This window comes from Eulemur rufifrons, chromosome 6, assembly GCF_041146395.1.
Source record: "Eulemur rufifrons isolate Redbay chromosome 6, OSU_ERuf_1, whole genome shotgun sequence".
Taxonomy (NCBI): Eukaryota; Metazoa; Chordata; class Mammalia; order Primates; family Lemuridae; genus Eulemur; species Eulemur rufifrons.
Genome location: NC_090988.1, coordinates 90471248 through 90497518, shown reverse-complemented (window position 1 = coordinate 90497518; position 26271 = coordinate 90471248). Strand labels below are relative to the sequence as shown.

The following is a 26271-nucleotide window of genomic DNA, read 5'->3' as shown; positions in this document are numbered from 1 at the left end:
AGATTCCTAATGTCAAAAGGATTCCATAGACAAAAGACCATGAAAGGCAACTTTGGTCTATAAACATAAAACAAAAACTAGAAATAACCTAAATATGCCATAAAAAAGGGAAGAGCTGCGGAAACTGTGATCTGGCTGCACAAGGAAACATTCTGCATCCACTAAAAACATGAAGACCATCCAAACTATGGGGGGAAGTTATGATATATACGAAGTAAAAAAAAAAAAAAAAAAGTTCAAATACAAAATAAAGTTATTTGTGTAATAATTATAATGCTGCAAACAACATGTATGACTGTGGACACAGAAAGAAAGGGAATTCAGTTGGGCCAGAAGAGTGGAGTTATATTTGTTTCCCTCCCTTTTTAAGTGGTAAAATGTACATATTATAATATTTACCATTTTAACCATTTGTCCACATTCAATTCAGTGTCATTAAATACACTGGCAATGTTCTATAACCATCACCACTATCTATACGCAAAACATTTTCATCATCCTCAACATAAACTCTGCACCTATAAAACAATAATTCCCTATTCCCACTCCCCCAGCCCCTGGTAACCTCTGTTCTACCTCTGTCCCCATGAATTTGCCTATTCTAGGTGCCCGTGTAAGTGGAACAACAGTATATGTCCTTCTGTGTCTGGTTATTTCCCTTACATAATGTTTTCAAGATCCATCCATGTCGTAGCATATATCAGAATTTCATTCCTTTTTATGGCTGAATAATATTCTACTGTATGGAGATATTACATTTGTTTACTGATGGACACTTGGCTGTTTCTACCTTTTGGCTATTGTGAATAATGCTACTATGAACACTGGTGTAAAACAACTGTTTGAGACCCTGCTCTCGATTCTTTTGGACATATACCTGGGGACTAGAATGGCTGGATCGTATGGTATTTGTTTCCCTTTTTCAAAAATGCCTTCAGTGCTGTTAAATTGGTTATTCCCAATAAGAATGACAGCTATTGAGTAATAGGAGGTAGCCCCCTAAGAGTCTAGGGCCTTACTTATAACCCTTCTTGACTTCCATTCAATGGGCCCAGTCACAGGCTGTAGCTAGGAGACGCCTTCTCCTCTCAAACACTGAACTACTTTGCAGCTGCACCACATCAAAGTGTCAGTCCATGTGGTGGGTTAGCCTTGGTCTCACAGCCAGCCCGAGGCCAGTCCACCACCCTGTGACCCTGGGCCAGTTAGAAAAGCTCACAGAGCTCCCACTTCCTACTCTGTAAAAGATCACTGATTATAGTACCTACCATGAAATTGTGTTAACATTTTTTAAATACAGTATGAGAGCACCCAACAATTTGTAGACCCCCAATCTATTATATTATTATTACATTAAACTCTGGGCATTAGCAAGTCACACAACATCAAGGGTTCCCCACAGTGATGATCCTCTTTTTAAACATTCTTAATAAGAAGGAAGAAACTTCTGTTGATAACAAAATGCTATCTCAAGAGTCTAATCTAAAATATGTGTTGAATTGCATCTGAGGGAAACATTTTAGCAGTTCCCTTATTTTGGAAACAGATCCTCTAAGTGACTATCAATGCCTAACCCAACCAGCAGAGCTGAAGAAACCTACCTAAGGAGAATCTCAAAAGCCCAACAGATTACATGTGTGGCTTAAGAAAGCTGTCTCATTTCTTTGTTTTCCCCTCTGTATAAAGCATTTCAATTCTCGTACAAAGATCAAGGAATACTGTATGTCTTTCAACCTTTCCAAAAAAATGTTTTTCAAATTTTATAAACAAAAATCATGAACATCAACTCCCTAGCAATTCTGAAAAGTTTCTCCGGGCCGGGCACAGTGGCTCACGCCTGTAATCCTAGCACTCTGGGAGGCCAAGGCGGGAGGATCACTCAAGGTCAGGAGTTCGAGACCAGCCTGAGCAAGACCGAGACCCGCCCCCCCCCCCCCACCTCCGTCTCTACTAAAAATAGAAAGAAATTATCTGGCCAACTAAAATATATATAGAAAAAATCAGCCGGGCATGGTGGCGCATGCCTGTAGTCCCAGCTACTCGGGAGGCTGAGGCAGGGGGATCGCTTAAGCCCAGGAGTTTGAGGTTGCTGTGAGCTAGGCTGACACCACGGCACTCACTCTAGCCCGGACAACAAAGCAAGACTCTGTCTCAAAAAAAAAAAAAAAAAAAAAAAAGTTTCTCCTATTAGTCCAAAAATAATTCAATGATTTATTTAAACTATTTTATGAAATAATATGATGAAATGCATCATAATGAAAGATTGTCAATAGCCTACCTGCCCAACGATAGAGGAGTAGTTCATTTACAACACATCTAGAGCAGAGTTTCTTAAACTTTTTCGTCTCAGGATCCCTTTAACTTCTTAATAATTATTAAAGCTCTCAGAGGATTTTTGTTTATGTAGGTTATAGCAATATTTAATATATTTCAAATTTAAAATGAGGACATTTTTAAAACCTAAGAATACGCAACATGCATGTCATCAGCCATGATGCTGTCACAGAGCCCTCTGAAAGAATCTAGGGGACACCCCAGAGATCCCTGGACCACACTTTGGGAACCACTAATCTAGCCCAGAGATCAGCAAACTTTCTCTGTAATGACCAGAGAATAAATATTTCAGGCTTTTCGAGCCATACATTCTCTGTTGCAACTACTCAATTCTAGCACAAAAGCAGCCATGGGCAGTGCATAAACAAATGGGCATGGTTGTGTTCCGATACAACTTTATGTACAAAAACAAGCAGTGGGCCAAATTTGGCCCATGGGCCATTATATCTGCCAACTCAGATTTAGACAATGGAATTCCAGGCAGGTGCCAAAATTATCCTACAGAAATATTTATATTGACAGCAAAGAATACTCATAATAAACTAGTATGTGGGAAAAAATCAGATTAAGAAAAAGCACACATTCAGGATGACCTCAATGCCTGTAAAAGAATATGTTATATGTATATACCTTAAAATTGTAAACCATCATATATCAAAAGTTATCAGTCATTATCTCTGGTTGATGATTTCCAGGTGATACATTTTCTTTTTGATTGCCTGTATTTTATATATAATGAATATGCATTACTGTTACGACATATTTTAAAGATTTTTCTTAGGTAATTCAAAGAAAAACAATATTTGGAAAACATGACATTTATAAATTACACCGATTTCCTTTAAGAAACATGATCGTTGGACAGAAAAGCCTATTTGCCTACCAGTTCTGTTGTAAACTGTTTGAGATGCCCCTTCGGTCCCATTTGGTCCTTGTGGAAATATTTCAAAACGGTATTTGGTTCCAGGGTACAAGCCATCAATGCTAATACTTTGGTTGGTGGTCGTTTGCACCCAAGATGTTCCAGCTCCATCCTGTGTGGTGTTTATCTTGAAGGAATGAGCGTCATTGCTGCTCCAAGCCAAGCCAATTTCCCTTGTCCCAACCACGGTCACTCGAAAGTCGGAAACTGGACCAGGGGCTGTGGGGAGAAAGTAAATGCCTAGATTTAGAATCCGTTTCTGCAGAAGATGCAGATGATAAACCTCACAAAATATTTATACTGACATTAAATGTACACTTAGGACACCTGATCTCGCTTTTTGTCTTCTTTGTATGATTACCTAAAACACAAACCCTTCTGGCCATGGAGGGAGCGCTTGGCCACAGGAGTGCAGACTGGGTGCTTAAGTTGTACAAAGTCCTTCACAGCTATGCGAGGAGGCGTGAGCCCCACATTCAAGGGCCCAGGCTCTGGAGGACCTCGGCCGCTGTCGGCGGCTTTACCTTGAACGCTTTACTGAGGCTCCAGAGCCTCTGTTCAGGGAGGTGCGGCAGAGGCTGCGCTCGACTCCCAAAATCCATTCCCCCCTTTTTCCTTCATCACACATTTGAGGATTATTAGCTGCATACACAGCTGTTGGGAATAAAGAAAACACTTCCCAGCCTCCCTTGCAGCTAGCTGTGACTAGAATGCGAGCAGAAGTACACGGGCCTTCCAGGAAGTATCCTGAAAGGGTGAGGCGCGACCTGCTGCCCTTCCTCCCTCTCACAGCCGGAACGTGGACGTGATGACCGGAGCTCAGGCTGCCTGGCCCGAGAACCAACACCACCACAGCAGCGGCCGTGGCTTCCTGATCCCAGCTCGCAGCCGAAAACATGTTCCTGGATCCAGCAGCCACAGCGGGGGCTTGCTGATTCCTCACTCTGCTGTCTGTGACAATGGTGGGGACTCTCCAGGGTGCTCAGTTCTGCAGCCTTAGTAAGGGAGTCATTTCTGGGGGCCGAGGCTAAAGCCTGCTCCTCAGCTGTTACAGGCTGAATTGTGCCCAGCTCCCAAAATTCATTCTGAGAAGAGGAGATGAGGACACAGACACGCACAGACTCAAGGACAACCATGTGAAGACACAAGGAGAAGACAGCCATCTACAAACCAAGACGAGAGGCTCAGAAGAAACAAAATCTGCTGTTACCTTGACCTCCAACTTCCAGCCTCCAGAACTGTGAGAAAATATATTAATATTTCCGTTGTTTCAGCCACCCAGTCTGTGGTACTCGTTATGGCAGCTGTAGAAAACTAATACACCAGCCCTTCCAATGACTCTATAAACCCTCAATTTTTAGGATAAACCCCTTCTGGCTTAAAATAGCTCATAGTTTCTGTTTCTCGCAATTTCCTTTTTTTTTTTTTTTTTTTTTGAGACAGAGTCTTACTCTGTCACCCCAGGTAGAGTGCAGTGACGTCATGATAGCTCACTACAACCTCCAACCCCTGGGGGCTCAAGCGATCCTCCTGCCTCAGCTTCCCAAGCACCTGGAACTACAGGCCCAACACCACCACACCTGGATAATTTTTCTATTTTTAGTAGAGACGGGGTCTCGCTCTTGCTCAGGCTGGTCTTAAACTACTGAGCTCAAGCGATCCTCCCGCCCTGGCCTCCCAGAGTGCTAGGATTACAGGTGTGAGCCACCTCGCCTGGCCTATTTCTTGCAACTGAACCCTGGCTAACACTCTACCATCCCCGTCCTGCCTAGCATTGGGTTTCTGTTATAGGTGAGAGAAATAAAATCATCTTATTTAAGCCACTGATATTTGGGGGTTTGGAGGGTGTTATAGTTCAATCTAATACTAAATAATAGAGATAATAAACAGGAAGAAAAGTAAAAGGTGAAGAAATGAAAACAGACGTCCTTGTCCCCAAAAAGCCAGTCCAAAAGACATCTGTAAGGGTGTTTAGGGTGTGCTTCTTTGGAAGGAACAGACATCTGAGTAAAGCATTCTCATGGGATGAGCCTGGGGCGAGAGCCAGGTACCCGGGGTTTAATTCCTACTCTGCCATGTACCACCTCTACGGCCTTGGGCGAACCGTTCGGCCGTGCTGGCTCTAGTTTTCTCATCTGTAAAAGGGGGACCCTATTCCCAACCATGGAGGACACTGTTATACACGTAAAGCTCCCGGCACTGCACAAAATGCACTGCTGCTGCCAATGCTATTGATGAGCAGTAAAATCAGTGTTCCACTACTATACTACCAGTACACCATTACTGTCTTATTTTACATTATCAGCCTTCTTTGGAACAGAAAGCTTTTTATTTGCTGCCAAATGTTTTATCTTTTAGAGACATTTAAGCAAAGGATGAGACATACAGCTGTGCCAGTGGGTCATTATAATGTCAGCGTCCAGGGGCCAAAGAGACATGAATACCCAGGCTCTTTTTGTCTCCCTGTTATCAATTCCCTCTACGTCTCTGCCACACTAGAATGGTCATTACAAGACAGACCAGAGGTTTGCTCTCGCTTCTGTCACTTATCAGGTGTGACACCTGCCTACATCACCTCTCTCGGCCTTGGCTTCCTCATCCACAAAATAAGGCCGACGCCAACCATGTCCCGGGGTTGTTGTGAGCACTCAAGGAGACAGTGCATGGAAAGCGCGTCACACGAAGCTCAGCGTGTGGTTAGTGTCAGCCAAGAATCACCGTCATTATCTCACACACCTGGAAGGGGGTAAGAGCCCCTGTGGGGCTGAGCTGGGCATTCCCAGAGGGCAGGATCAGAGCTTCTCTGTCCTGTATCTGGGCCTGGCACGTAGTAGGCCAGCAAGGAAGGTAAGCCAGAGCAACACATGAACTCACGGGTGTACACTTGGAGGAAGCCCGGCGTGCCCTCGGCGTCGCCTAGGACAGCACGAACCGTGACGTTGTAGAAGGTGCTCGAGCTGAGTCCAGAGATGACAGCATGTGTCTCATTGACGGTCTCATTGAGATAGAAGGACTTGTCCTCCCCAACCACGTGTATCTCATAGGTGTAGACGGAGGATGACTCATCATCACTGATTTTCCAGGTCAAGGTCACGCTTGTGGCACTGATGTTCACAACCGTGAGGTCAAAAACCCCACTAGCATCTGTGAGGACATAGGAGGAGTTGAAAAGAACCAGAACGGCCACTCCAGAGACAGAAAGAGAGGTTGTCTTCAGGGCATGTCATCGAGGCTGAGAAACACCCTTAGGGATTGTCCCTTCCTGCTCTACACCCCCTACCCACGCCAGAGAAGCGGGTCAGTCCCAGCCAAAGTCGGACATCGCCGGCTGGTGAAGAAACAACCTTGCCCACCGCACCTGCACGGTTATTCTTTGTCCTTTTTTGTGAGTTGACTTCGGAGATATGATGGACTCATAATCAAACAATAATGTGGACTCTGTGTGTGCCTTGCTCTAGGTGCTAGGGTGACCTAGAAAAGTCCCCAAGCATAAATCCATCCCAGAATGAACACTATACAACTGCAGTCCCCAACTCCCAAGCTTCGGAGTGGTCTCAGTCTGTGGCCTGTCAGGGACTGGGCCACGGAGCGCCGCTGCCCCCTGCCCCTGCCCCCTCAATCCACGAGGGGCAGCGAGCGTATTTACAGTCACTCCCATCGCTCGCATGACTGCCTGGGCTCCGCTGCCCTCCCCGCTCTGCCATGGAAAAATTGTCTTTCATGAAACCGGTCCCTGGTGCCAAAAAGGTTGGGGATCGCTGCTCTAGGTGATCAGTTAAAATCACAGCCTTCACCATGAAGCAGGTCTGGGCTGCAAGCCTAGCTCTGCTTTTAACAGCCAGCTGGGCCGAAGAAACCCACCGAGCTCAGTTTCCTCACCTGTAAGATCAGGACAGCAACCCTAACCTCAAGAAATGATACCACGAGAGTGCCAGGTATCCTCCACCTGCCCGCCCCACCCTCCCAATCCACCCTCTGCCCTTCTCTTGCCTGCTCTGTGCCCAGGAGGCTGGCCCTGCACACGGCATCACCGAGGCTTTGCCACATGGCTGTGACCAGGTCCCACCAGCCAGAGATGCAGACAGGCCACTGGAGGGCCGGGGATGGCGGTCAGCATCCTCCTCCACCACCTCCCACTCTGGGCCTCAGGTCCTGACACAGCTGTGTCCCCTACCTCCCCAGCTCTTCCCATGTCCTCCCCTCACCCGCCTGCCCTAGCAGGGGCCTTCTGCCACAGCCAGTCTTGGGTGGCTCAGTGACGTTGATGGTCTCCTTAATGCTGCCCCACCTAACTAGTCATTTGAAAGATGAGGGGCTTTCTCTGAGTATGTATGTGTCTGTCTGTCTGTCTTGTCTGTCCTATAATGGACTGAAGGTGTGGGTCTCCCCAAAATCCATATGTTGAAATCCTAACCCCCAATAAGATGGTAGCAGGAGGTGGGGCCTTCGGGGGTAATTAGGTCATGAATTACCTGCCTAATGGGAGCACTCATGAATGGGATTAGTGCCCTAATCAAAGAGGCCTCAGAGAGAGACCTCTCCCTCGCCCCTTCAACCGTGTGAGGTTACAGGGAGTGTGCAACTCAGAAGGCCCCCAAGAACCCAGCCATCCTGGCACCCCAATCTCAGACTTCAGCCTCCAGAACTGTGAGAAATAAATGTTTATTGTTTACGCCACCCAGTCTACGGTAATTTGTCATACCAGCCCAAACCTGCTAAGACACACACACACCCATATTCAGAAGCAAAGGCTACTATAATTACTATTTACTATGCACTAAGACAGTTCAACACAAACCAGGATATGTGTGTATTCCTACCACCAAGAGTCTTAAAGATACAATCGCTATTACTTTACTTCTGCTCAAGTCACTTTAAAAAGCAGGGGACCCAAGGCTCACACTAATCCACATGATCCCTTTTAGCAAGTCAGGTAAAGGGCCTTCCTCTGGAAGGACCCATCCCTGGGGTGCGTGGCTTGGTGGGGGGCACACAGGCTAGATTTCAGCCTTTCACCCACTCACGCAAGCTTCTCGTGTGCAGGACAACCCCCCACTGCCAACACCACCCGTGGGGGAGCCCCTTCCTCCTCCTGGAGCTCACCACCCTCTGTAAACCAAGCCCTCCTCACCTGGCAGCCTCCCCCTGCTGCTCCTGCGGAGCACGGAGGGCCCCATGAGGTCAAGCAGCGTCTCCCACGGCCACATGCTCCCCGCCCCACCCACACATTAGCAAAACCGTGGAAAGGGAAGAGGTAAGGACACAAGCGGACCCTCCCTCAACACGGATACCAAGAAAAGCTGCAACTCCTACAGCCATGGCTCATCGCTGACTTCTCGCCCAAATTTTCTAGCTCTGTATAAGAACACAGCCTGGCCTGTAACTGCCTCCAAGTATGCTAAAACCTGCTCCCCTTCCCCCACTTTACAGTCTCTAAAAGAGAGGAAGAGACAATTCTCAAAGTGTACATATAACGTCTCTCTAGGAGTTAAATCAACCCCCCTGGAATTACCAGGGTCCCTGAGATACCTGTGAACCCCGATGCCCCTCCTCCCCCACCCACCACTCCTGCTCCCATCCCCAGCACCAGGGCCTGGGCCATGGGGTGGCCTCCTGGCCAGTCTCCTGCCCGGGGTCCCACTCTCCATACCACCCACACTTCACCGCCTGACCGTTCCTCTGACACCCATCTACCCTGTCACTCCTTAGGCACAGGGAGGTCTATGGCCTGTGATACTTTTGCAATTTTTTTTTTCTGAAGACATCAAACAGCCAAAGTTGCCCGATGGACCTTGAAGAGGGAGCCACGGCCTCCTTTCCAGCCCCACCGCCTCAGCTCCCCTGCCCTCAGCTTCCACACCCCCCCACCCCGCCCTGAGTCCACCGTATACACCTTCACCCAGGGTGTTTGCTCACTAACTCGTCTTCCCCGTCTCCCGTTCGTCCCTCCCTCCTAAGTGAGCCCACATCCTCCCTGTAGGATGGGCCTCCCCCAGGCCTGGAGGTCAGAACTGTGCTCCCGCCATCCAACGTCCGCAGCATTGCATGCGCCACTGCAGTGGACAGGGCCGTGTCACCTGTGTGGCGCCCAACCTCCCTGCCGAACAGCACCCCGACCCCCTTGGTGGAAGAAGCACTTGTCACCCATGGGAAGATGGGGGGACGGCGCCTCCCTCCCCCAGCACAGCCATCCAGAAAGCAGGTACTGACACCCTCTCCCTCCCAGACTTTGAATCCTGGTGTGTCACCAGATCTAGCGTGGCCCAGCCCTCCAGAGGTTCCTGGGTGCCAGTCTGTTTCTGTCCTTGCTCCTCCAACCCCGACCCTCACTCCCTCAGTTCCGTGGGCCTATGACAGCCTTTCAAAATGTGTATATATATTTAGTCAGATACCCTGACTCAGTTCACGGTGCCCACACTCGGGCCCCCGAGGGCCGTGATGATGCAGCATTTGTTCCTGAGCCCACGGAGCCCGACCGTGTGCTCTTCCGGGCGTGTTGGTCTCACCTCCCCGTCTGTACTGAGCGTTCCCTGAGGGTAGAAACCGTGCGTTTCTTTACTGTCTCATCAGCACCAATCCAAAAAGCCTCCAAGTATTGATCAATTTATAGAGTGGGCACGTCGACAACTTACAGCTAGGAAGCAGCAATGTGCACATCCACGAGTGTTTCAACGCAAAGATCGGAACGAATTCCAAGGGAAGGCCAAAAGAGGAAACTCATTTCCTTATCTCGAAGGGAAAAAATTAACCAATGATCATCTATTTCTAGAGAAAACTATGACACCAGTTTGTCTCACGGGCTAAATGCGGAGACGTGAAAGACAGACACGAGGCAATGCCCGGTGCCTACGCGTGGTAGCTGCTCAGTATGTTCTATTTCGCCAAATGAAAGACGTGCCTTGCCCAAGGAGTTCAGAAGAAACTCACTGGATCAGCTCTGTCGAAAATATCTCCCAGAAAGCTCCCCCTGACAACAAAACTAGTTGCTAAGCAAGAAATAACTCAGAACCGGAATCTCAGAGACAAAACTTTGTGCTAGGAAACTCTGGCTGAAGCCGTTTTACAAAACTCAACATACTTGTCCTGAATGGTATGTTCTCAGGCCGTCCTTCTGTGCCATCTGCTGCTTGAGAATAAACAACGGCCTCGTACTGAGTGCCAGGCTTTAACCCGGCAAGCAGGACGTGCGTGTCTCGGGACTGCTGGCCAGAGGACGGGTCCGCGTGCCCGAGGAGGCTCTCATCGTGCTCAGGGGCGCCGGGACTGCTGCACGGCTGGGGCCAGCTCTCTGCCAGGCCTCTCTCTGTGCTGTTGGCATCTGCTTCAAGCACAAGAGGCAAAGACATTAGCCGCAAGAGGAACGCATCCCCCATCTTCTTTCAGCACCCCCACCCCGTCAGATGCCACACCAGACAGTGCCCACAGTCGGTGCTCCATAAACATCCGTTCCCCTCCTCCTCCAGAGACAGACACAGCCCCCTGAAGGGGCCCTGATAGCTCGTTTCGGATTGTTATTCCAGTAGCACCACGGATATTTGGTGCTTCTCTTTCGCACTCTGCTATTTCGGATCATTCTCCCTTCGTTGGGACATTATCTTCTGCCATCCCAGCATGGCTTTCCAGGGACAGCTCCGTGATCCAAACTCTGCTAATCGGAGCCCACTCCAGCAATGCTTCCCCTGGACCAGACCCCAGCTGGTGGGGGGCTGCAGGGTGTGCACAAGGGAGCAGCTGGGGGCCACTCTTCCTTGAGCTGTGCAGAAGGAACCACTGCTAGAGAAGCTGATCAACAGAGAGAGATGAGAACTGCCCCATCTCTCTCTTTATGGCCTCACTGTAGCAGGGAAATACACGTGAGCCAATACATTGCTCGTGTCGTCTAAGCTACTTAAGGTCTGGTTTCTGTCACTTGCAGGCAGGAATCCTAATAGCTGCTTTGTAGCTCTGTTTCCTTAGTCGTAAATGGGGACTAAGTGCCTGTCCTTCTCAGCTTACAGGTTACCACAGGGATCCCCTGAAAATGCAGTAAAATCTGCAAACGACTACTCCAAGGTCAGTGCAGAAGACGTCTGCCAGACAGGCCTGCCAAGCATCCCTTTGCTCAGTGGATGTGATAAGCTCCTCCCCAGGCCCAACTTAGGTTAACACACCTGCTGTTTGTTCAACTGAAAGATCAAAAGCTAAAGGGGCATCTACTTTCCTGGATGCCAGATTCCAAAACGTTTCCGTCCCTGCTGTCATTCTAAGCCCCCGTGTGTTCACCTGCAAAATAAGAACAGTCTTTCTTCCCTCCTCACTCAGGTGTAGGATCAAACTAGACGTGGAGGAAAAGCCCTTCATACATTCTAAAACTCTAGACAGATCTAAGAATGATATTTTTAAAAACTATTGATTTCTGGAAAGTCAAGACCAGCGAGGGAGACGGGAGGCACACTCTCGCAACTCACCCAAGCTGCTTTCTGTCTCATTTGATTCTGGAAGGTACAGGGTGATGTTGTATTGACCCCCTGGCTTCAGGCATGAAATATTGACTGACGAGTGTTGAGTCGACTCCTCACGGCCTTTAAGAAGCATCCGGCAGGAGGCAGTGCCATTGTCATTGCTCCAGGAAAGAGCAACCTTCCTCATGCCAATGAAGGCAACGCGAAGGCCAGAAACTGGACTAGGCTCTATTTTAAAAACAGACGATGGGCGTTAATGGACAAGACATTTGTAGTCACCTTTCATTAGGAATAACTGGAGTCACCGATGTCCCAACAGGACCCACTAAAAATACTTCCTTTACCCAACACATTTCCGTCATTTCACAGTGGGGGGGGGGGGAACATCACAATGCAGAAAAGAGGGGAAGGAATAAACCTTGAAACCTAAATTGTTTAAGATTTGCACTATTCTCCAAGATTAACCCCAGCAGTGATTTGAAATTCTCCTACATTGGCCCCTTTTGAACAGTAGCATTTAATTATATCTGTTTTAGATGTCAGGAACAAAGCATCAAATAAAGTGATTGCCTGATAAGTCTAAAGGTCTCAATTCAAGATAATGCAAATAATACCATTTTACAGTATCTACACATTTCAACTAAGGAGCGCAGCCCTGTCTGCCAACGCCAAGGGGATTTTTCAGAAGACTTTCCATCTATACTATACCCCAGCCCTTCCTTTCATCACCTTACGTGGCTGACAGTGACATAAATCAAACCACTTGGACCAAAATGCTGTCCGCTCCCTGCAGGTCTGAGATGAGCATGTGGAAACCAGAGAGGGAGGCGGCCTGCTCAGGGACACTGACTACTGGTGACAGTGAGGACCCAGAGCCCAGGGCTCCAGCCTGAAGTGCACATAAGCACAGGTTGTGTTCCCGTCACAGCAAAAACCCCGCCCGAGGGCTGCGGGGGTCTGAACGCAAAGACACCGGGGCCTGAGTGATGCTCAGGCACCGTCCCCCACTGAAACAACGTGATCCACTCTGTGACTCAGTTCCTGGCGACGAACGTCTCTCACGCAAAGATTTCTAAATCAGGTCGCTGGTGTCTTTTTGCTCTTTTTTTAAAGAAATGTTAACACCCAGAAGCCCGCCAGCCCAGTGACCCAGACAACTGTTACGAACGTCACTGTGCCACAGCGGTCTGGAGTTGGGCTGCCCGGGCGCTGGTCCCACCACCTGATGCTCGACACTCTGAGATCGGCCGGGCGCGGTGGCTCACGCCTGTAATCCTAACACTCTGGAAGGCCGAGGTGGGCGGATCGTTTGAGCTCAGGAGTTCGAGACCAGCCTGAGCAAGAGCGAGACCCCATCTCTACTAAACATAGAAAGAAATTATATAGACAGCTAAATATATATATAGAAAAAATTAGCCGGGCATGGTGGCGCATGCCTGTGGTCCCAGCTACTCGGGAGGCTGAGGCAGGAGGATCGCTTGAGCCCAGGAGTTTGAGGTTGCTGTGAGCTAGGCTGATGCCACGGCACTCACACTAGCCTGGGCAACAGAGTGAGACTCTGCCTCAAAAAAAAAAAAAAAAAAACACTCTGAGATCGCAAAAGAAACTTCTCCAGGTTACAGTTTCTTCAGCTACGGCCCCCAGGGTTACCGTGAGGACAAAATAATGTCTTCAGGACAGCGAAGCGCGCACGTGCTCAATACCCAGTAGCTGTGAACCTACCCTGGCACGGCCCTGCGCTCAGGCGTTGGGGTGGACAAGGACGCCCAGCTCCTGCCACCCCACCACCTCCTCTCTCCATGTCGTCCACTCTGTGTCACCTTGTCCCCATCACCATCTCCAAATTCCGCATTTTTCCTCATTAATTCTTCTGTCGTCTCTCTGCCCTCTCCTCCTTTTCCTCTCTCTTCCACAATGTAACACAACAAACCTTCATGGTAGTTTTTTCTTTTGCCTCTAAAAGTGTGCTCTGAGGACCCGAGGAGTCTTGAGGTGCCCGTGACACCCAACTCTGTGGCTTCTCTCTCTCAGTTCTTTCTATTTTTACGTATTGGGTCTTCTGGGCAAGACTGGGTTTAAAGAGTTTCCTGACTAAAAAAAAAAATGTTGAAAGCCGCTGGTTTCACGTTTGCTGCTCCAGGTCCAGAGGCTTGTTGCTGCCTTCAGAGATCACACACACACACACACACACACACACCCTGAAATCAGAAAACAGAGGACCCCTTTTTGCAATGTTTGGTTCTCCTCACCTTAAAAAGAGCTTCTCACTTGTTTGTTTGATTTTTAAATTTGTGGCTCTTTTCAGCTTACAGAAAAAGAGCTTAGGTTTGCAGCTCTAACAGATGGCTTAGGTTATTGACATCTAAGCTAAATCAAAATCTCAGCTGCCTAATCTTAATTAAAATCTAAATGTCATCAAACTCTTTTTTTTTTTTTTTTTGAGACAGAGTCTCACTCTGTTGCCCGGGCTAGAGTGCCATGGCATCAGCCTCACTCACAGCAACCTCAAACTCCTGGGCTTAAGCAATACTTCTGCCTCAGCCTCCCAAGTAGCTGGGACTACAGGCATGCGCCACCATGCCCAGCTAATTTTTTCTATATACATTTTTAGTTGACCAGATCATTTCTTTCTATTTTTAGTAGAGACGGGGGTCTCGCTCTCGCTCACGCTGGTCTCGAACTCCTGACCTTGAGCGATCCACCCGCCTCGGCCTCCCAGAGTGCTAGGATTACAGGCGTGAGCCACCTCGACCGGCCTGTCATCAAACTCTTATCTCCTTTGAAGCACACACTCCTGTATAAAGGATACCAAACTTCCCTGCCCAACAGAAACTCCTGGGAATATACACACAGCATCATTTTTCTGGGGACTTAAAAGGCAGGTAATTACCATTCAAATGCATTTCTAATGAGGTCTCTACTCCTGAGCCTTAGCAGAAAAGTAGGTATTAACCAATAATAACAAAAGATTCATAAAACCAAACAGAAGTAGTCAGAATTTCCAAAACCACACAGGACCTTACTACTGAATGATGTGGCCACCTGAACTCCTGGGCTTGAAACAACACAGCGCCTTTTCTCCTCCACTGTATGAAAACCAATCTCTTTCCTACAGGCAACTTGAACAGACAGGGCTCCAGGATACAGGGTAAAAAGGAATGGCTCCCGATTGTCCCTGGGATCCAATCATCTTACCTGTCGTGACATTTATGGCCGTGGGATCTCCCCAAGTCCCACTGCCTGTTCCTGGAGTGACGGAGAACGTATACGAGGTCGCTGGACTTAGGCCTGTGACGGTGCACCTGCTTTGATTTACAACAGGAATCTCCGGCCAATGTTCCATCTCATTCTTTACTTTATACACGTACTCAGAAGCAGCTGTGTCATTGTTTCTCCAGGTTAGGGTCACATTCGTTGGACCGATGGAAACAGCTTCAATGTCAAATACAGGATTGGGTTCTATTTAAATATTGTTTTCAAAAAAAAAAAAGAAAGAAAAATTACATTTTAAAAAGGAATGTAAAGCAAAGCCTTTTCTGTCTATCTACTTTCCAGGGTGAATTTTACAATCACAGTTTCATTTCTCTTTACTTGCCTCTAGACTTCCCTGCAACAAAATCTAGTTAAATCCTTACACATACATGCATGTGTGTGTGCTGGTGAAGCAGAGGCCTCAGGATGGAGGAAACCTGATAAGGTTGGTCATGTTGCTGTGACTGGAACATGGGGCTAAATATGTACAGAAGCTGATATAAAAAGAGACCTGAGATGCACAGTGAGTCCACCTCCCCATTCTCAGGAAACACTGCATTTAGAGAGATGTTCTATGACACAGAAGCACATGACAACATTTTTGCCAAACCCTGATGTCAGAAGGAAACGCAGCAGGTTTCTGACCTAAAATGGCAGTGGAAGAACAGTGTAAGGAGAAAAGAACCGGTCTTGGGATGTAGATGTGGACTTGAAGACCTGCTCCACCCATTTCCTATATGACCGGGAATTAGTTTCTTAAAACCTCTCGGTCTCAGGTTCCTCTGTTCACAGCTCTAACACACCACACTAAACATAAAAGATTATGATTGAACCACTATGATACGATGAACAAGGTCACTGGATTTGGACATTAAAAATCTAGGTTCAGAGTCCAATGCTGCTAGAAACCAGCCATATAGTTTTATTCCAAGTCATTTCACCACTCTGAACCACAGTTTCTTCTTCTGTAAAACTGCAGATGTACAGAGTCTTAAACCCATGGAAGCCATCATGATTATTAACAGTAAAACTACCAAATGGACGAATCCTAATTAAAATCAAAAAAGAGGAGTAACAACCAGAAATAGAAAACTAAAACACAGATGAAAAGGCCCTTCTTCTCAAGGAGCTTGCGACTGACCCGAAAAGAGGAAAGATGATACAGGTAAGACCATCTCAGAATGCTCATGGAGAGGGTGCCTTTCTGGCTCTTGGGCGATGCAAACATTTATCCAGTCAATGAGAAAGGACAGGAGAGGAAGCAAGAGAAGGGAAAATAGAACAAGCAGGGAAGAATCCTGTGGCCCACAATTCAATAAACTTCATACCAGGAAGCCCCTCCAGACTTGAGTTTCCTCTTTATAAAATGACAAGTTTACAGTGTCAGAGGAACATTTTTGGCAGATTATCACGATGCTGCCATTTACAAGCAATGACAACGATGAGGAGGAGGATAGAGACAGACAGTAACAATAGCCGGAGTGGCAGAGGACGTGGGACCAGCAGCCCAGGGCTGACCATGTCCCAGACGCTGCCAGGTGCCAGGCAGCACTTCTTTATTTACGCCTCACAACGATTTTGTGAGCAAGGCTGCCAGGCCATTTCAAAGATGGAGAAATGCGGTAAGAATTCAATTTTGTTGATTCATACAGGGGTTCTGGGAAGGTTTTGGAAAAGCAGGTTCTTAAGTTTCAATAGTTTAGAGCAGAAAGCACATTTCAAAATATTTTTAAATATACATATATGTTAATAAAGATGATGAAAGTGGGGCCTGATAGGATCCATGACTTGCCCAAGGTTACACAGCTAGAAACTGGCAGACCCAGGAAGCAAACTGAGATCTCTCTGAGTCTGAGTCTGTGCTCTTTGCTGCTCTGCCATCACCATACGTAAAGGCAGAAAGGAGAGGCCAGGCACGGTGGCTCAGACCTGTAATCCTAGCACTCCTGGGAGGCCGAGGCGGGAGGATTGCTTGAGCTCAGGAGTTCGAGACCAGCCTGAGCAAGAGCGAGACCCCCGTCTCTACTCAAAATAGAAAAATTAGCTGTGCATGGTGGCATGCGCCTGTGGTCACAGCTACTCGGGAGGCTGAAGCAGGAGGATTGCCTAAACCCAGGAGTTTGAGGGTGCAGTGAGCTATGATGACACCACTGCACTCTATCCAGGGTGACAGAGTGAGACTCTGTTTCAAAAAAAAAAGGCAGAAAGGAGAGTGTCAGAGCAGCTCTCAGAGGAACCAGGCATCCCTCAACCCAAGCAACAGGGCCAAGAATGGGGAGAAAAAAGATATAAGATATACTGACTTTTTAATATTGAGGCTCAGATGAAGTGATTTCAAACGCACTACTGATATGATAATATTTAAATACATTCTCTACCAAACCATCCCAAAAGAAAAGTCTCGCTCACTTGTTTCCACTTGTTGACAGCAGGTACTGGAGCCATTTAAAAAGCTGAAATGATACTGTGTCCCAGGAGCGAGCCCCCTAAGTGAAATAGCCCCACTGGAGTCAGGTGGGGAACTCTGGAGGATCTGGCCACTCAGATCAGTTACATTTACTACTGAAATGTTTTCTGGTACTTGACTGAAATGAATCTCAGTGGCTGAAGAACTGAAGTTGAGTGAATCACAGCTGACGCCTAAAATGCAGGAAAGAAAGAAAAAAAAAAAACACAAACTAATAAAATGGCATCTCCCACCATATGCTTGCCATACAACAGATTATTACAATTTTTAAAACTGATTATAGTTCCCTCATCTCCCGGATTTAAAATATCGCATCTGTGCACAGAAGTTTTCTTCTTGCGCACAAGTGATTCAACCCTGCACAAGGTACCTATCAGCTTATTTACCAAACTGATTAACGGAAAGGAAAACAATTGCAGAACGCTCCCCACTGTCTGCACAGGCTTTGTGTAATTACAGATATTAACTGAGATGTGCTTTATTAGGTTTCAGCAAGATCCGCCCCCTTTTATGGCACTAAGAGAACAATCTAATTATTTTATCTCTATGGTTCATAGACTGGGATTTTACCAGTCAGGAAAAAAAGGTCTCAAGTTTTGGAGACAAACTAAAGCTATCAATTTTTATTTTTTTCCCAAAAGATACATTTTTTTAAAAACTACTATTATTTTTATTTCTTATGGAAATGTTTTATGACCAAAAAAAAAATTAGTAAGGGCATAATCCCAGAATGGATGGTGCTTTCAACTGAATATATTTAGCTTCCTTAAAAACTTACTATCATATCCTTACTTTTTTCATTTTAGTATTAACATTCCAGCACCAGTCAGCAATTGAGACTCAGCCCTCTATATGAAAGCAAAATATATAGGAGGCTACGTCTTTTTCCAAAGGTTATACAAACCCTGGTCACCATTTTTTAAATGTCTCAGTGTAGCAACACAAAGGCAGTGTAGCAACACAAGAAATACTTATGGGATAACAGCACACAAAATATATAAAAATCACACTGCATTAGAGTTTCAAATAAGTTAAATCACCCATGGGTATGGATCAGAAAAGTATCACAGGAAATGTAAATTTTTTTATTTGTCACAGTTGCGAGATTAACTGAATTTTCTTCTTTCATTTGCTGTTTCCACGCTCGCCCTACTTCTAAAGAAAAATTGGAAACTAAGCAGGTTTTAATAAACGAGCGTGTTCTGTGATTTCCACATTGCTGTTAATGTTGCTCTGTGTCCAGTAGGGGGCAGCAGCGAACAGCACAAGCAGGGAGAGGGAAGCGGTACTCACAGTCACCTGCGCACACCATCTGTAACAGAAAAAGAAAACGGAAGTCAGCAGATTCATTCAGCCACAGAAAATGCAAATCAGAAATAAAGCAGTTGAGGACTTAATAATGGGGGTGGGATGGGAAAAAAATACATTAAGCAAAGGCCTGCTGGCCAGGGTTAGGGTGTCTTGGGACGTTAAACACCGGGACTCAGTGAAACTACGGGTCAGTTACAGACAAAAGATTAGCTGGGTTGGATGGAGGCCAAGCAGCTGTGACGACCCCTGTCCCATCCTGGGGCCGCTCCCCGGGTCAGCACCTCCCCCCAGCCACTGCATGGAGAACTGAGGCAGGAGGACACAGAAGCAGAGTGGAGACTGTCGGGGCCAGAACCAAAGGAAACCAGGACCAGCACGCCCGTTCCCCCAGAGCCCTCTGCAGGTTGTGACTGCAGGGTGGAAAGCCAGACGCATGGCAGAAGAAACCAGGGGGGTTGGGATTGTCAGTGCACAAAAATTCATCTTCTCCTTTCTATCAGTAGGTGGCAGTATTTTTCTAAATCATATGGCAACAGTTTGGGGAAGAACGAACATTTGAAACAGAAGAGGCCTCAAAGATCTAGCTGACAGTGTCTCAATCTGCAATCTTTACATCCCTGGGGAGTCCTCGAGAATATTCATTGTGATCCATAAATTATGTCCCCCTACTTTAAAAGCCTCAAGACTGTACATTTCTATTGTTTCCATAAACACACCTTCTTGGTCAATACGATTTTTCAAATTATGGTCCTCATGAAGAGAAAATAACCCAAAAGGACCCTGGTGGAAAAAAAATGTCCTCCAATCTCCCATCACACTTAGAATAAAATTCAAACTCTTAACCACAGCCCACCTGGCCCCTCTGGTCTCACTGACCCTTCACGTTCTCCAAGGTGGTTGCCCCTTAGAGCGTTTACCTATTTATTCCCTCCTCCAGAAGCAGTCTGCCCAGATCTTCCCAGGGCCTGGCAAAAAATGCCACCTCCTCAGCAAGTCCTTCTCTAAGCAGCCATGGAAATCAGCGCCCCCCCCCCCCCCATCACACCACTGCCTCCCCCTGCTGCAACGCATGCTCCACAAGAACAGAGCCCTGTGCCTAGGATGGTACACACAGCAGGCGCTCGATAAATGCTCCCAGAAGGAGAGAATGAGCCCAGGGAAGAGAAAAGACTTGCCCCAAGTTCCCCCGACTGTCAAGCTTTCCCATCCCCCAGCCCACGCTGCCTTCAAGCTCTCGGCATCTCAGGCCTACACTATCCGTGCCTCTCCCTGCCTCCAGCCCCTGCCCCTCAGTCTATGCTGAGCCTCAATCCACACAGTCTATGACGGATTCACAGGAGATAGGAAAAGAAAAAAGGAGTCCATGGCTGCCCAAGTCACACAGGGCAGCAAACATTTTTTGCCTGGTAGTTGGAAAACTTAAAGTACATAAGCTCGAGATTCTAGGACGGCAGGTCCTGGCCCCTTCCAATGCTACTACACCTTGGCATGTGCCTCTGTGTGTTGTCTCCCCAGCTGAAATCCGCTCAGTCGTTCATCCATCTGAGTATCATAACTATCTAGATCCCGCCCTCACGCTGTTTACAGGAAAGTAAGGAAGTAAGACAGGTCTGTAAATGAGTAATTCAAAGTAGAAAGCACTGACAACTCAAAATAAGCAATTCTTCAGCCCCTGCATGGGTCGAGCACTGCGCTGAAGTGCTAGACAGAGCTAAAGCAGAGGCCTGATGTCACTGGAAAGAGGACAGCGTATGACCAAACCACAGGAGGACAGGTGAACAGTACCCCGGGCGCAGGCGCCACTCGCTAAGGGAAGTCAGAAGAGGGCATACATGGAGGCAAAGAGGGTCTACGAATTTTTGATCTGTGTCCCTATAGTCACAGACTAGATAAACATTCACAGGCTGATGACCCTTAACAAGGGACAACGTGTCAAAGAGCTCTGATTTCTAGAGATAAAAGTACAAAGATCTCATCTCGGAGAAAAAGGCAAGTTTCTGGGAGATGAAAATCATAGTATTTTATTAATAATTTGCGTATGTGTGCTCCATGCATTTAATCAAATACACACAGAGTGCTAACTGCTGGTCACTGTTCAAATATTAACACACTTCGTCCTCCAAACAACCCTAAAAGGTGGGCACAGGTCACAAATAGCTGGTAAGCTGCAGTACTGGACTGGAACCCAGGTACTCAGACTCCAGAGTCGACATACTTAACTACTAGCTATGCTACCTCCCAACATAATAGCAGGTGCAGAGAAATGTACTAAGATTTGGGGAAGATTTAAAAATTAATTTCAAAAGATTTATCAGCATGCTCCCTTCTTCTCTCTACCCTGCAAAAAATCCAGCAAGCAGAGTAAAAAGAACTCCTTGATAGACAATGTAAGGCTTCTCCTTGCAAGACTTCCAAAGGCCCTAGGTGCTAAGCAAACATGCCAAGCTGTGTCTCTTCGAGGCACACCGTGAAGCCATGGCCAATGCAAAACCATGCTGCATCACATGACCTCATGTCTTTCCTGGCCTTGCTCACCCTGTTTTTTTCCCTCATCCTCACCCCCCTGGGCCTGGCATCCCAATGTGTCAGCACTTGCCTCAGAACTCAAGGAACCTAAAGGAACCAGACAAAGACACGGTGCAAGAGGACCTGAGAATCTGCAAGAGGGATCCTGGAGAAGAGCTCCCTCACTAATAAACAGGGATGCACAGAAAAAAATACTCCCCTGCTTTAGTGGACTTCATATGGTCTGCCTGTGATGCCTGGAGCTGCTGCAGCCACTCTGTGACAAAGAGGAGAGAAAACACCCATTTGCTGAAGACAGCTGAGGGGAAAGAGGAAAAACACCTAGATCTTTGAGCTACTAAATTAACCAACTCTAGACCCTTCTGCCTCCAGACTTCTTGCCTGGGGAGATAAAACACCCCCTTACTATTTAACTATAGTCATGAGCTGCATAACGACATTTTGGGCAATGGACATATGACAGCTGTCCCATAGATTATAATGGAGCTGAAAAATTCCTATTGCCTAGTGACATCACAGCACAACACATTACCTTTTCTATGTTTAGATATTAGTATGTTTAGAGACACAAATATTTACCATTGTGTTACACCTGCCTACAGCACTCAGTACAGTAACATGCTATACAGGTTTGTAACGTAGGAGTAACAGGCTATACCATATTGCCTAGGTGTGTAGTAGGCTACCCCGTCTAAGTTTGTATAAATACACTCTATGATGTTTGCACAAGGATGAAATTGCCTCATGATGCATTTCTCAGAGTGTATCCACATCCTTAAGCAACACATGACTGTACTTTGGGTTGTCTATTATTTGCAAAAAAAAAAAAAGGTAAGGTAAGGTTTCTCCTTGCAACCCTTTTGATAACAATCCTTGCTGTTGTCAACAGCAACAGCAAAGCAAGGTACCTAATTTTCACATTAACCCTCATTTTTACAGATGAAGAAACTGAAAGGTCAACAATCCGCCATCCAGGGTCACAGAGCTGGTCATGAGAGGTAGAGCCAGGATACATGCCCAGGTCTGCAGGCCCTCAACTCTTCCACTAACCACAGATACACCCTGATACATACTTGGCATGGTGGATACTTCATAAATACTTTTACAGTTGACCCTTGTCAGTTTAAACCATGCAGGTTTAAACTGCGTGGATCCACTTACACAGGGATTTTCTTCCACCTCTGCAACTCCTGAGACAGCAAGACCAACCCCTCTTCTTCTTCCTCCTCCTCCTCAACATGTAGATAACAAGGATGAAGACTTTTTTACGAGGATCCATTTTCACTTAATGAACAGTAAATATGTTTCCTCTTCCTTATGATTTTCTTAATAACGTTTTCTTTTCTCTAGCTTACTCTATTGTAAGAATACAGGATATAATACATGTGACATACAGAGTAGCTGTTAATCGGCTGTTTATGTTATCAGTAAGGCTTCCGGTCAACAGCAGACTATGAGTAATCAAGTTTTGGGGGAGTGAAAAGTTATATGCAGATTCTCAACTGCAGATTCTGCCCTGATATAGTGAGGATGAAACCAAAGGATCTATCTGAGCTGCTGCTGTTGTCATCATCATCATCCTTAAAGCTTTGTAGCAACCCTGCAAGGTACTTTTATCCCCATTGTACAGGTACCACCACCAAGGCTCAGATCCTCCTGACAAAAACCAGTGGGCAATCTTAAACTCATACTCTTTCAAGCATTTTTTTCTAGGTACTTAAGTACAGCAACAACTCAGTTACAGAGGAGAGACAGTAAGTGGCTTGTCCAAGGACAAGCAGCCAGAGAGGAAGCACCACAATCAGAACCCAGGTCTCCACCTCAACCACTCTAAGCTTCCGCACCCCCTTCTCCCAGGATGCAGGCCTGGATGGGGCACACACTGCTCACCCCCCACCCCCTTGCTGCTCCTCCGCAAAGTCAACGGTATGTATGACCCAGGGCTTCTGCTGGCCCCCATAGCTGGACAAAAGGAGCAAACCCTGAGGAGACTAAGCTCACTGATGCAACAATGAAACGCACAGGAAGAATATGGTACCACCCTCAGTTCTGCCAAAGACTTCCGGTTACTTGGCTATCCCAGGTGTGGCAGAAAACCCATCACTCAACCAGATGTGCCCAACAATGTCCAATGCTACACAGCAGGCAGAATCTTCTCCTCTTTTCTGAGGAGCAGCCCCTCGCGGTTGAGCCTTCCAGCCTTGTTCATTGCTCCCCCTTCCCCACAGATGGTTCCCGTTTCACAACCTCCTTCAGCTATGCTGATGAGCCAAACCCTCTCTGGAAACCACCACCAGTCCGGGAACTGTGGTTCCAGTCACAAGGGTCCTCCTCCAGGCCCCAAACTCCAAGAGCTCCTGGGCAAAAGACCTAGGTGCCTAAGGACCTAGCAAGCTTGGAGGACAGGGAGGAAGGGGTGCAGGGGATTTGAAGGTAACACATAAGGGAAGAGTGGTAGAAAACACGACCTAAAGAGTGACTCCATGTGGGAGTTTAATGTTGGTCCATTCTACTTGCTATAATACCGACTGAGCCTTTAGCTGCTGGCCAATCACTGTGCTACAACTGTTACATTTACCATCTTATTTAAGCATAAGAATCCCAGGAGGCAGGAACTGCATTTATCCCCATTTTATAGATGCAGACAATGAGCCTTGGCAAAGCTAAGTTCCTGACCCAGCATCTTATTAATACCGCAGCTAGTAAGTCTAAGATCCTGGCCCAGGTGTGCCTGACCCTGAAGCCCCTGACCGTAACCACTCCCAGGGAGCCCTAAACTGGCTCATCCCTGGGCAAGTCTCAGCTGAGATCATGAAGCCCTAAGGCACTTCCAGGGCTGCAGGTCACAAATCTCTGCCTGTCCCCACCCTGGGGAACAGGTCCCATCAACCCATTTGAATTGACTAAATTAAGGCAGCTTTTGTATTGTTTTCAAAAGGAACAGGGTTTAGGGGTAAATTCACAGAGCAGCCTGGATTTTAGCAAGTGACAAAGCATCAGGTTTGCTATTATACATTGGGTTTTTAAGGATGGGTAATAAAGTGACTGAATAGCACACAATGAGTAACAATAGAGTCTTTATCCTTTTAAAACCAAACCCACACACCATATGACAATAGTTATTTTTACCCACTGACGTAATTAACCAAAATGTGAACCGCTTCAAGCAATGTTTAAAATCAAATAGCATTTTATGGGATTTGGAGCAGCACAGATTTCAACTCTGAAAGGCCATCATTCTTCCTAGCTCTCATTTGTCTCCCTTGTGAAAATTATCCGACAGCTCCCCATAAAACCGGCCCTTGAAAGGTAAATCATTGATCATGAAAATGACAGGCTGGGTGGGCCCTCCCACTGAACCCCGAAGCCAGGCAACGAGCACCATTGTGGAAAACCTCCCAGAAGGCAGGTATGGCACTGTGGACCCGAGGGTGGGAACAGACGCCAGGTCCCGCCGCTCCACAATGCATGGTGAACCGTACCCAGAGCACAAGGCATCAGGCAGAGGGAGAAGAGAATGGGCTGGCTTCCTCTGCCGTCACTGGCAAATAAAGAGCTCTCTGAACTTGACGCTGTCATCAAGGGATTATGGAGAAGAGTCAGCACAATCCATAATTCCGTGTCCCAGAAACGCCAGGTGAGGCTTCAACAGAAGGGACGAGTCCCAACCGCCCCGCAAAGAGCAGCTGGCTCATCCTCCCCCTCCTGGGGCAGTTGGAGACACGATGGGCTCTTCCAAAGGCACAGAGGAAAAAGTAACCAGAGGGGCTATTTTGGTGAGGCTATGTGAACTCCGAAACGCAGAGCTGAGGGTGACCTTGAAGTCCCAGGCCAGAAGTTTCCATGGGTATTTTTAGCAGCAGAATCATTTTTTCAAAAAGAATTTTATGAAGAACTGCATACATGTATGGAGTTCCACATTCCATACATATCTATATATGTGTGTGTATACAATTGGATAAAATCAGGTTTTTCAAAGTTCAAGTTACCTTCTTCTTATTTTGAATGTAATCGATATGTGCCCAAGTTAAGACATCAGTAGTCTCCAACGCATCAAAATTTCGTGTAACAGATATCTGGGCAAGTGTTTTCATTACAAATACACTAAAATTTGGGGGGAGGTTCCCCGCCCCCCTCCCAAGAGAGATAGGATCTCGCTCTGTCACCCAGGCTCGAGTGCAGTGGTGCAAACACGGCTCTCTGTAACCCTGAACTCCTGGGCTCAAGGGATCCTCCCACCTCAGCTTCACCATATTAGCTAGGACCGCAGGCGCGCAGCACCACGCCTGGCTAATTTTTTTTTAATTTTTTGCAGAGACAGGGTCTCGTGATGTTGCCCAGGATGATCTCGAAGGCCTGGGCTCAGGCAATCCTCCCGCCTCAGCCTCCCAGAGTGCTGAGATTATAAGTATGAGCCACTGTGTCTGGCCAGCATTGTTTTTAATAAAGCTCAAAGCAAACACTTATGGAACCCCCCGACACACTTCAAGGAACCCAGTTTGAAAACCAGTGATCTACCTACCCTTTGACTTTACAAAGGAAGAAAGTAAGTCCCAGAATGGCTCAGCAACTCAACCCAGACCACCCACTACTGAGACTGGAGGGCAAATCCTGGGAATCCTTGGCAGGGTTCATTTCCTCATCTGAAGAGAGGGTCACCACTGGCAACCCCCAGGCCTCGTCCAAACCCTTTCGCCACACCATATGATAAATATGGGGGTCTTAAATTGGGGCTCTGTTGTCTGAATTTAGCCCACTGGCATGTTTTTTGTTTGTTTGTTTGTTTGTTTTGTTTTTTGACCCACTGTATTTCTTAAAATCTTGAGCTAGTATTTAAAAATTGGGGAGACGAATGGCCGGGCGCGGTGGCTCACGCCTGTAATCCTAGCACTCTGGGAGGCCGAGGCAGGTGGATCGCTCAAGGTCAGGAGTTCGAGACCAGCCTGAGCAAGAGCGAGACCCCGTCTCTACTAAAAATAGAAAGAAATGATCTGGCCAACTAAAATATATATAGAAAA

General features: G+C 47.0%; 1 protein-coding gene across 1 annotated transcript in view; it reads right to left on the bottom strand.

Moving 5' to 3' along the window:
• PTPRJ (protein tyrosine phosphatase receptor type J) overlaps positions 1–26271 on the bottom strand; it is a 147065-nt gene that overhangs the window by 24928 nt on the left and 95866 nt on the right. The window contains exons 2-8 of the mRNA XM_069470569.1: positions 18710–18728; positions 17359–17589; positions 14893–15156; positions 11704–11925; positions 10335–10574; positions 6131–6400; positions 3218–3475 (exon numbers count right to left, since the gene is read on the bottom strand). Coding sequence (XP_069326670.1) covers positions 3218–3475; positions 6131–6400; positions 10335–10574; positions 11704–11925; positions 14893–15156; positions 17359–17589; positions 18710–18728 — 1504 coding nt within the window. The remainder of the gene's footprint in view (positions 1–3217; positions 3476–6130; positions 6401–10334; positions 10575–11703; positions 11926–14892; positions 15157–17358; positions 17590–18709; positions 18729–26271) is intronic.